Source organism: Enoplosus armatus, chromosome 2 (genome assembly GCF_043641665.1).
Source record: "Enoplosus armatus isolate fEnoArm2 chromosome 2, fEnoArm2.hap1, whole genome shotgun sequence".
NCBI lineage: Eukaryota > Metazoa > Chordata > Actinopteri > Centrarchiformes > Enoplosidae > Enoplosus > Enoplosus armatus.
In genome coordinates, this window is record NC_092181.1 from 15,614,795 (window position 1) to 15,627,211 (window position 12,417).

The window sequence follows — 12,417 nt, forward strand, 5'->3', positions numbered from 1 at the left end:
ACATGAGAATTTAAGTGACAAATATGGAGATTGGCGGGGTCAGGGCAAATGCAGGTTCATAAAAAGGTTACAGTGAAACCTAAAATAGGGCAAAAAAAATAGTTACATAACAATTAACCCATTCATCCGTTTTAAGGGACATCAATATTTGTTGCTCTCAGCCACTGAAACATTATATTTTAATAATTGGAATATAGAAACTAAGTAGCTTGGCTTCTAGTGAACCAATAAATAATAATGTTGACATATAAGTTGCAAGAGGACAGAGTAAGACATGACAGAAGACCTGCATGGCAGACCTTTTAAATATGAATTTAAATCATTTATATACATTCAAGTATAATATTGCCTTACTAAATTAAATATATTAATAATTAATTTTCTTTAATCTCAACAACACAGAAGCATTTTACAAAATTAATGTCTATTCTAATGCACTTCTGGTCTTTTTTCTCTTTAATAGTTACTTTAGATTATATCATGTTAATATTCAAGTTATCAAGTTAATTATATAATATTTCACTTATACTGTATGCAGCTACAGAGGCTATTTGTTATTGTTGGCCTTTAACCACGTGTACTACGTTTGAGATGCCTCCAGACGAAGTCACTCAATGTCTAAACAATATAAGTACTTACATGATATGACATATTACAAAGACGTAAGGTTACATGAAAATGTTGATTTAGCCTCATTTCTACAAGGTTGAGAAAAAACAGAGGAAACAAATAGCTCTGAAGGGTTTGAATTAGAAACTGGACTGGAACTTAGATGGAAAACACACGGGAAAGCCACAATTATTTATCAAAAGACTTTATTAATGAGAGGTAAATATTTCCAGCAGACGGCCACATGTGACCGGTGCAGCTGGGAGTGCACAGCTGGCTGCCGGTTCTCATTCCTGCTGCTGCGTGAAGCAGTTGAATTATTAGTGCGAGGCGTCAGGACGCCTGTCAGCCCACTCTCACCGTGTCCTTCTAACCTCTAAAAATAGACCAGAGAGACACACCGAGAGTAAAGAGTAGTCATGGTTTGCATCCTACTGGTCAGAAAATGATCCTGATACATTCAAGAAGACAGTGAAATCCAGTGGCAGAGATCAGACCTCAGACTACATTACACTCAGTTGAGAATTTGAGTTCAATAAAATGACACAAATCTGTGTAATCCTGAATATCTGAACACGGACGACACTCCTGTAAATTGTTCGCCCTCTGATTTATAGAGCATGCAGTGATTTGTTATTTTCCTCCTCGCTTCTTTCCCTCTTACTGAGACCAACTTCATTATCAGTGAGACATCGAACGAAGAAGGAAATACAACAAAAGACAAAACACAACGCATAAAAATAGTATTGCCAGTTTTCTAAACTGTTACATAACTTACTATCCAGTAATTATCTTACTACGTACACTTACTAATGACGGGTCGTGTCAGGTGTGTACGGGATCACATATGGCACCTTTAACATATTTGATATGTTTTTTCGCAGTGACGTTTGACCACATAGTTTTGCTTTTGGTGATTTTCGTGTCATTGGGTCATGTATCGTTTGCAGCTGCTCCTTCTTCACAAATAGGTAACACATTAGGTATTATTTGTATTAGGTAATACAACACAAACATATAAACCTATTCCTATGCTGTACTTTCCCCCATCACTGCAATCTAACTTTCTTATTTCAATGAAATTGGCTTTATTTTCAGTAAATGAGGAGGTCACCCAGACAGAAGCTACGAAAGGATGTTGAGACGACTCGTCTGCCTATACTTTCAAATTTAACAATTATTCATTATTCAAGATGTTGCAAATCTCTCAAAAACATATATATATTTAATGAAAATAAAGATTTTCTCTTAATAAAATTTACTGTAGTATATTTCCAGATGGGTTGTACTACCTGACCAATGCTAATGGCATGCTCTATCAGACTTTCTGTGGTATGAGGCGGCTGGACGCTGGTGGAGAACATGAGAACAGTGCTTATGGACGGTGCACAGTGGGCAACCGCTGGTCGAGCCTGCAGGGCAACAATGCTGACCTGCCAGATGGAGACGGAACTGGTCCAACAGAAACACCTTTGCAACAGCAGAGGGCGCCACTTCAGATGATTTTAAACAACTGGACAGTCACAGGAATGCAGTGGTGGAAAGTAACTAAGTACATTTACTCTTAATTTAAGTATTGTATTTAAGTACAGTTTTGAGGTACATGTACTTTACTTGAATATTTGCATTTTGTTCTACTTGCACTGCATTTCTTCAGCCATAATATGGCTGAATATCCAAGGGAGCTTAAACACTGTACAATGTATCCTCGTCCATAACATCTTATGCACACACATTTTGGGATGCCATTTTCGCTGTTGGAAACAGATAGTTTACAAGCTAAGAGAAAACGTTTTTTTTTTTTTAGAAATCCAAGCTGAAATATATATATATATTTTTTAAGAATGTACAAACAATCAATCATACCAGTTAATTAACAAAAACCTAAACATCAAAGATTCAGATCTTCTGCAGATAAATATGAGTGAATTTTAGGTACTGACATGCATTTCTTATTAGTTACATATTTAAGTGACTCAAAACAACATTCATTTTCAATTAGAAACAACGTAAAGGATGGGGATGAATTAAGAAATCTAGCTTTATGGATATGAAGGTGAAATAGTTTTTATTCCTCGCCTCCGTCTATGTCACTATGATGGCACTGGTTCAGGAAGAACAGCAGATTTTCAATAGAGCACACACAGAGGAATTAATTGCTCAAATTGACACACATTTACCATCAACACCGAGTGGACATCCACATAAAACATGGCAAATTTTCCCTTTAAGTAAAGGATCTGAGTGCTTCCTCCGCCACTGGAAGGAAAGTTGCACACAAATGTATTCTCTCTCTCTCTCTCTTTCGCATTAGTGGATCTGATATCTGGAGCGGTAAAACAAGATGTTTAAAAATAACCTTTGTTACTTTGCTTCAAGCCCCTCCCAACAGCGTGCGAAGGGTTTTAAAACATACAGAGCACACGTAGAGCTATTTAAAATATGATGCATAAATTGTTAAATATTTAGATCCTGTAAGTGTTCACAACATGACAACTGAAGTTGATGATTGATTGATAATGTTAATCAGAGTTTTTTTTGCAGGTGTAATTGATAACATTAAAACAACATTTAGGTGGTCACATTCAGAGCAATAAACTGTGAATGTGCAGCCACGGCTAACTGCTCCGGGGGACACCGAAAATTACACACAGTCTAATAACCCTGTTGTTTTGTGTGTTTGTCTCCAGAAGTGTATATTTGACATTTGACTGGGACAGACTGGGCGGATCGCAAGGCTTGAGTGCTTCCAGAGAGATGACTGAGGCTGCTGTTTTACTGTTTTAACATTAAAACAGCAAGTAGCAGATAACAGAAGACCTTTGGGATCATTATGACTCTGTTTTAGTATCATTTCATTGAATGTTTTCCTTGTCTGAGTGGTGTTTTGGTAAGTAGTACAATAGATATTGATTAAATATTAATCAATTTGCACTTTGAGCTTTGAGATGTCAACAAAGACTCATAAACAAAGACATATATAGTTGTGAAGATCAAGAATGGGCCACAACACATCTTACAGCGATCAACACAGGTAGGAAATAGATTTTATATCCCCGTCCCCAGTGAGCCTATTTTTGTAATACATATGTATTTTGTAATACATATGTATTACAAAAATATGATAAGTTAGTAATGATATGATAAGTTAGTAATGAAGTGTTGTTCAGTCTTAATGTGATGTCAGAGTTGTGTGGAGGAATGTTTCTGTCTCCACATCTGCTACTTTATATTTCTGAATTATGGAAAAACCTTGATGCTGGTTCTGAAACCTGACAGAATTTCTTTAATCTCTGGAAAAAAATACGCTTTTTGTCTTCTGAACAGTGTAAAGCTGAAAAGAACATTAACAACATTTAACAGCGGGATAATTATTTCAGATTTTGGTAAATAGATTTGTCAGGTTTTAATTACTTTGTAAGATAACATACTCTGTACTAATAGATACAAATATGCATATAAAATGTTTAAATGTATTTAATATGTTTTTTTTTTTCACAGACATGTTACACCATATGCTTTTGTTTTTGGTGGTTTTGGTGTCAGTGGAACAGGCTTCCTTTGTAGCTGCTCCTTCACAAATAGGTAAACTACAGCCCATACGCACAAGAACTTTCCCACATATGCTCATGCACTGTGCTTTCCTTCTGTACGTCGCTGCTATCTAATTTTCTTGTTTTATAAAATGTTTTTTTAGAAAATGAAGAGTTCACCCTCACAGAAGCCATCAGGGATGTTGAGATGTCCCAGAATCTCACCAGGACAAACTTTGAACGTTTGAAGACACTGAGCAGCAGATCCAGATACGTTGCAAGGAGCTGTAAAGAGATCAGGGACATATTTAATGAACGCGAAGGTACGCAGGCTTAGCTTGCAGGAGATCTTCCTCTAATCAAATGTATATCTAATTTAATTTTGAACAAATTGATGACCAACAAATCAAAACAAAGGTGGGTATTTTCACTCATTAACAACAACTGTAATATTTCCAGATGGGTTGTACTACCTGACCACTGCTAATGGCATGGTCTATCAGACTTTCTGTGATATGACCACTGCGGGAGGCGGCTGGACGCTGGTGGCGAGCGTCCATGAGAACAGTGTTTATGGACGGTGCACAGTGGGCGACCGCTGGTCGAGCCAGCAGGGCAACAGCGCTGACCTGCCAGATGGAGACGGGAACTGGTCCAACAGAAACACCTTTGGAACAGCAGAGGGCGCCACCTCAGATGATTTTAAGGTACACTGGCACAGATATGATGCACACAAAAGTATTCTCTCTTGTGGGCCATTGGCACTCATTGCTGAATTATGTATTCCCCATTTCCCCATAATTTTCACTTTTTGGTTTTGGATTAATGTACCTAAGTACATTAGGTATTGTGGTCCCTTTAAAGACTTTCTTTCCTCTCTTGGTGCACTTTCCTGCCATGGGTCAAAAGATATAAGCCCCTCTGCCTGTGTGGGTGTTCAGAGTGGGGACAAAGTAGTAATACTAGCAACATTTTGTTGTTACCGGTAACCCATGTCCCTATAATTCATTTAGATAATGTGTGACACTTGGAAAACCAATGGGTGGTAAAAGGTAAAGTGCAGACAGGATGTTGTAGAACAAGATAACAGAAGACCTTTGGAATCATTATGATATTTTAGTATATTTTCATTGAATGTTTCCTTGTCTGAGTTTCAGTAAGTAATGATAATAATTGATAAGTTCCTTAAAGTTTATAAGGTCCTTAAAGTTGATAATAGTAAGGAGGACTTCATGCTTTTTACTTCTCAAATGATCTTTATCATTTTATCAGCCAAGAAACGTCAGAGGTAAAGTAAGTCTGCCTCTTTGGGTCATTAAACCACCATTAGAGTCGTGACAATAGTGTGCACACTCCCACAGAACCCAGGTTACTATGATATAGTAGCAGAAGACATGTCTGTGTGGCATGTTCCCAACAACTTCCCACTGGAGCACTGGAACCTGGCAGCCATCCTCCGCTACCACACCGCCAACCGCTTTCTCCGCCTGTATGGAGGGAACCTCTTCCAGCTCTTCAAGGTAACTTAGCAGTGTAGTCCTGTTGAATTACAACAAATGGATATGGTATAGAATATGATCATAATACAAAAAGCATTAACTACACAAGCAGACCTGCAGGTCTGCAGGTGCATACCATCATGACTCAAGACAAAATTGTCTTCCAGCAATATCCAGTGAGATACAACGTTGGCTCGTGCAGCAACAGAGGGCCGGCTATTCCCATTGTGTATGACCATGGAGACAGGGAGTCCACCAGAAAGTTTTATGGACCCAATTCAAGAGGTAAAAATTACCAAAAAATTACTATATAAATGTACTTCAAAAATAGGAGTTATTAAATATTCAATTAACTTTTAAGGTTAAAGGGTTGTCATTGAATTATAAACCAAATTCATCCTGTTCATTCATGTTTTGTTTTTTTTCTCTGTTCATATGAAAGCGGAGTTTGAACCAGGTTTCATCACATTCAGAGCAATAAACAATGAACGTGCAGCCATGGCTATCTGCTCCGGGGTCAAGCCGAGCCCTGGATGCAACACTGAACATGTGAGTCTGAGTCCATCATCACACTTCTGCCGTCAGTCAGCCAACACAGAAAATGATGCACAGTGTAATAATCCTGCTGTTTATGTGTGTTTGTCTCCAGTACTGTATAGGAGGAGGTGGATATTTCTACTCTGATCAGTGTGGGGACTTCCCATCGTTTGACTGGGACAGACTGGGAATATCGCAAGGCTGGAGCGCTTCCAAAGAGATGACTGAGGCTGCTGTTTTACTGTTCTACCGCTGAGAGGATTATTATTATTATTTTTAATTTGAAATTTATTTAAACAGGTAATCTCATTGAGACAGGTCGAATCAAGTCAGGTTCATTTGTTACAGAGACCGAGCCTTGTGTTTCTGCTTGTGTCATTGGCCATAAAGAACAAACCAGATATTACAGTAAACATTCATTTGTAATTAAGCTGCACTCCAGCAGATGGCGTTATTGAACTGCATATTCCAATAAAACTTTTGACTTGTTGGATGGGTTTTCATGGTGGTTTATTGGGCATTGTTATGCCTTCATTACAGACAGTAGAGAGATGACAGGAAATGAGAGAGAGCAACACTGGTCCCCGGACAGACATGAACTGCGGATGTTGGAGTTCATGGTCGGCATCTTAACCTCTGACCTACCTCTTGTTGGAGGGTGTTTGAGTTGCAAGTGTCTTTGTCTCCTGTATGTGTGTTTGCAGCTGCTCAAAGCCACTAGCTTTTGCATCCTCTCCGTCCAATGAGATGCTCTTTCAGAACCCTCGACTGAGGATCGTGTCATCCAAGTTCGGTATGATGAGGTTTCCACTCGGACCAATGACGTTTTTATTATCGTTGTACATTTTTTTTCCAATGATAGTCTATTTTTTTAAATGCTTCTAAATATGGTATGTATTTAGTGGCCCATGATGGTCTAAATACAGTTCTAGAGGCTTTTCCAACCTAACAGCGCAAATGACTTTCTCTTAAAAATAGTAAATTTGTATAATTTAAAGGCAAAAATAGGATATATAAAAGTATAGTCTGTTTTTAAGACATTAGTGTTAGCACAAAATATCATCACTTGCCACCTGTAATACAAAAGCATTAAAGGAGAAGGCTGGTCGGTTCTTTTTCTATATATTTTTATTGTCTACAAATCCCATGAAAAGATCAAAACCGACAATGCATTCTTCCCTACCATGTCTGTGGCTCTCAGCACCAAGTCGATTTGTTCAAACTGAAGATGTACATCTTTAAAAACGGGTCACAAATGTATAGTTTCATTCATAAATCAGGGCAAAATCATTTATAAAATGAAATGAAACAGCTGGACACTGTAGTTTTTAGGAAATGTTACTCAAACAGGACCATTTCTTGGGGATTTCCAGCTGCGGATTAATACACACTTGGTATGCCAGCGAGTGTATACAGCAGCAGGACGGTGTATGTGGGATTAACTCAAGATAAACTACAGTGGCCATGTTCATCATAACACGTCACTCTTAGTGTGGGCCTTACTGGCGTGTTAATAAATTGGTTTTGGACTGACGGAAGTCTGTGACACAGAAGAATAAACTATATCGCAACACAGACAGAACTGGAAACAATTCATTGTTGATTTTGTTCTTTTCATGGGATTTGTGGACATAAGAAACATAGAATATCACCAGTCCTATCTTTAATATAATGGGACTAGACTACACCCGTAGAAACTCCTCAGAAATACTAAGGGAGTGGGGAGGAGCATCTGAGATCAGGAGTTAAAATGTCGCAGAAGTTTTAATGTTTAACTAGAGAATGAGGATGAAGACAGATATCGCACAGTCCCTGCTGTATTCTCCATTGTATGCACAGTATCTTTAAATAGTAAGGGAAGATTACTGTACACATTATTGTGCTTTAATAATAATTGTCTTCAGTATGTCGAGGGGGAACATCTCTGACTTGGACCTCTTAGTGCGACAAAAAAAGGAAAAGGTGAGGAGTGTGAGGTAAATATTGTGTTTAATAAACAAACATCAGTCAGGGAACTGACATTAGTCTGGGGATGGAGAACGGGGGGGAATATAAAGCACAATGCACATGTGTAGAGGTGGGGGGGACATATTTATCTGTTACACAAGGTGCCCCCGTACAGTAGGAGCAGGAAGTTCTATATAACATACAGATCAGGATCCAAGTCTACGGTACAAAAACTTAGCAGCAACATGTTAACGTCGGAGACCAAGGGGCTAACAAAGTAGTTTCATTTAGAAAAAGTCACAGTATTCTTTAAGCATAAATTTGTTAAAAAGGTAAAAACAGTTCTAAGCATCCTCTAGGGTCAATGCTACTCACAAGATTTGTGTGTGAAATACATAGGTAGGGAAATTATCTATACATTTATACTCTAATATAAAGACCTTCTGGTAATGGCACAGTACAAACTCTCAGGAAACGCGACAAAAATATACAATGTCTTCACGTCACATTTGCAGATTAAAATGTAACTAAGGTCTCTGGCAAGCACAATAGTTTCAGTGATCAAAAAAAACAACTTCTCTTCAACCAAAATAAAGGACACCATTTTGTTAGTTCAGCTATCTTGACAGATTATGTCTTTTTTAATACAAAAATAAGGACAAATATAAATTAATATATATTAAAAGAATCAGATTGATACATAGGGGATCTACTGAATAAGTACAGGTATTTATGATACAATAAATACTTGTCATTCATGACTGGGGGTAGATAAACAGAGAGTAGTGTATTTAACCTGGCAGGTAATATGTATAACTTCTACAGGTGAGAGCATTTGTACGTGTGTGTGTGTGTGTGTGTGTGTGAGTGTGTTGTTCAGTAGCTGTAAAAAATACCACAAGTTTGAGCACAGCTGTGTGGAGGATCGTGCACACAGTCTCAGAGGGTTCAGGAGGTCTGTTAAGGGGGACCTCAGACTACAGTGGTGGTTTCTTGTGTTGTAGGGGGTTATCACTGCCCTCCTTCTCCCATGCCTTAATGCAGCGCCTCCTAGTGGTGAGCCTGTGGTACTACCAGTTAAGGTTACTCCTAAAACACACAACTCACAGACAGGAAGCAGGAAGTCTACAGGAGGCGGTCAGCCGTCAGTGACCGGTCCGTCCTCCAGGGAAGAGACAGTGTGGCACACCATTGGAGTCATCATGACCAACGAAAAGAAGTAGATGTAAGGAAAAAGTCAACTCTTGTGTTTTTTGTTTTTTTTGTCTTTTTCTCCACTTCATAATAAAAAATAAGTCTGTTTTTGTACTTTACAATACAATTCAACATCCCCACCGAGGAAGCATCAATCATCAGTCCCGCACTGACAAGAAAAGAAACTCTGTTTTAGTTGTTTCTCTTGTGTTTTTTTTTTTTTGCCTTTTTTAAGGGTTTTTAAAAAAAAAAAACAGGGTTGGTGGGGTGGGGTGGGGGGACTGTGGGTGGAGGGCGAAGGGTTTTCTCAGGAGGAATCGGACCTTGGACAAGAGGGTTGGGGATCAAGTAAGGCGGGCAGGAACATAAAACATATCTGGAGGGGAGGAAATCTGCCGAGGGTGTTGTCTCTTTTTTCTTTTTTTTTTTCTCTTTTTTATGAGGAACACTTTGTACAGCCGCACTTGACCACTTTCTCCACTTCCTGGACAAAAGAAGAGCCGTCAGTGCACTGGAAGGTGTATTTCCTGCGTTTGCTGCGGAGGGGGGTGCAGCAGGTGCCCTGTCCTTCTGCTCCCCCCGGGCAGCTGCCCCGACACTCTAGACGGGAGACCTTCTCCTGGGTTTGGCACGCCGCGTAGCCTTGCTGTCTCTGGTAGACATCTCGGACCCGTTCCCCTCGGCAGGCCACCTCTGCAGGCATGAAGAGGGAACAGAAGGATTACAAGTTATCCACACTTTTAACTTGTTTGAAGCGACAACGTCACAATGACAAAAGGGATCTTAAGGGCGAAGACAAGTAAACAAAAACATGTCAGTGGACAGGAGAGAGGACAAGAAGAGGACAGTAAAATGGGACACCATGAAGGATGACACACTGCGAGAATCCCATGCTATAAACAAGCAAAAAAGTGTTCCTTGTATCAAATAAAAAAAAAAATATGCCAATGGGATACAACTTCATGAGGTTTGTGAAACTAAGATAACAATCAGGCCTCTACAAAACCTGGTCAAAAAGACAAACCATGAAACTTGTCAAATTAAAAATATTGGTTCCTGAAGCGAAATAATTAATTGAGCAAAATGTTAAGAGTTAGAGTTAATAAGACATGAATTCTTTACACGTGGATTTCTGCTTCTTTATGTACTATATATATATATATATTGGCATATAACCATGCAGTCAACTTTTCAGTTAAAAGATAGATTGTATATCTTACTAAGAAAAATCAAGACCAGTTACCTTTAAAAGAGTTTGATACTCTAATGCATATGTTTTTAAAAAAAGATTTTATGACTTTCTTGAATTGGCAAATTGCTGTGCATAATTTGAAGGATGAAAATCAAAAGCAAACTACTACTAGCTGAATGTTGCATGAGGTGAAAACAAGGTGAAGAAGGCGTCGTGTGGTGGATGTATTTTGGGTTGCATTGGAGAGGAAAAAAAGAGGCCGACAGTAAGATGCGACCAGGCAGTCTCACCTGAGTAACCCCCCGCGAGGGATTAAGAGGAAGCTCAGGAGATGCTGAGTTGAAAAGGCAACGGGGTTGGAAGCGTTAATGCAGAGACACTAAACACTGTTAGACACGCGTGCGTGTGCGCACACACACACACACACACACACACACACACACACACACACACTGCTAAGATACTACTGATGAGACAGTAACAGACAGAGAAGCACAAGCTTAGAAGAGGCTCATGCTTTAGATTCAAAAGCTTGAACAGCATTAGATATTATATTTAGAAGAACGCGAGAAGTCAGTTTGCTGTAAACACAGGTAATAATTTATACACACTGGCACATCCAACATATATGCGTCTATGTTTTTCTCACCTCTGTCGCACGCCTCTCCTGTATATCCGCTGTTACACTCGCAGTATGCCTTGCCCAGGCCCGACACTCTACATTTGCCATGTTTACAGCGAGACAGGCTGCAGGGGTTAGCTGCATCCTGGTCCTGCTCATCACAGAGAACGCCAGCAAAACCAGGCTGGCAGCGACAGGAGTAGGAGTAGGAGTTGATTGGGAGGCAGGTACCATGGATACACCTGAGGATGGAGGAGGGAGAGACAGGAAAGATAAAGATGTGGACAGACATACACATCTTCCAGCTAAGTCCCTTTTTGGATCCAAAGGTCTGATATAACCCGATGCTCACTGTGATTTTAACTCATACCAATAATCTCCCAAACACCAACACATACACAAAGTGGCACAATGAACACTCACTTGTTGCCGTCACAGGGGTTGTTGACTTGCTGGTCACACACTGTTCCTGTCCAGCCCGGGTGGCAGGTGCAGGTGAAGCCGCGATGCCCTGTTGGGTGGCAGTCACCCTGGACGCAGGCGCCTCTCTGGCAGGGCTGGCAGCCTGGCTCCACCCCATGGCCCAGCCACTGTCTGGTGGTGCTCTGTGCAGTCCCAGAGCCCGGAGCCCCTGGCCCCAGCCCGGCCCCCAGGTCCTGGAGCTTCCCGTTGATGTACAGGTTACGGAGGCAGCCATGGAAGCTGGTGCCGTTGCGTCCGCCTGAACTATGCTGCAGAGACGAGAGACCCCCGGAGGCTGAGGCACGTTCTGGCATACCTGGAGGAAGAAAGGCGTGAAATCAAAGTCAAATCAAATGTTCTTTCTACAGCGGCTTTCGTGCAAGATTGCAATGTGTGTTTTGCAAAGAAACACAAAGTGGTAAAAGGTCACATAAGAGGATAGATGAGAAGACAATGGATTAAATAGTGAAACTAGTGTTACTCGTTATTTGAATACTGAGCAAAAAATGTTTTTAGAATCTTTAAAAAGTTTGTAATTTAGAAAATGACAGCTGTTGGGACGCCTCTTTCCTCTGGCAGGATGTTGTGCAGGTGAAGACCACTGACAAGGTTTAGTTCTGGCTTTGGAACAACTAAAATGTCCATGCCAGAGGATCAGACGTGACACATGCTAAAAAACCTGTCATATATATACATATATTCGAGCCCACTGACATTAATTAATCTGCTGTAAACCAACAAGTGAAAGAATTTAAAACGTGTGCTCTCCTTCTGGTCTCAGACAGAACATGTACTGCAGTGTTTGGAGCAATCTGCAGTCTA

At 40.0% G+C, this 12,417-nt stretch overlaps 2 protein-coding genes across 2 annotated transcripts in view; one reads left to right on the top strand and one right to left on the bottom strand.

Annotated features, from left to right (window-relative positions):
- Positions 1 to 4,112: 4,112 nt before the first annotated feature.
- On the top strand, positions 4,113 to 6,434 carry LOC139293618 (intelectin-like). Its single transcript, XM_070915411.1, has 7 exons — positions 4,113 to 4,194; positions 4,307 to 4,465; positions 4,602 to 4,849; positions 5,504 to 5,662; positions 5,809 to 5,926; positions 6,084 to 6,190; positions 6,291 to 6,434. Exons 1-7 carry the CDS (start codon positions 4,113 to 4,115, stop codon positions 6,432 to 6,434), a joined length of 1,017 nt encoding a protein of 338 aa, XP_070771512.1.
- Positions 6,435 to 9,755: 3,321 nt separating this feature from the next.
- Positions 9,756 to 12,417, bottom strand: part of slit2 (slit homolog 2 (Drosophila)) — an 82,479-nt gene continuing 79,817 nt past the window's right edge. Inside the window, exons 34-36 of the mRNA XM_070924715.1 lie at positions 11,557 to 11,911; positions 11,161 to 11,375; positions 9,756 to 10,012 (exon numbers count right to left, since the gene is read on the bottom strand). Coding sequence (XP_070780816.1) covers positions 9,756 to 10,012; positions 11,161 to 11,375; positions 11,557 to 11,911 — 827 coding nt within the window. The remainder of the gene's footprint in view (positions 10,013 to 11,160; positions 11,376 to 11,556; positions 11,912 to 12,417) is intronic.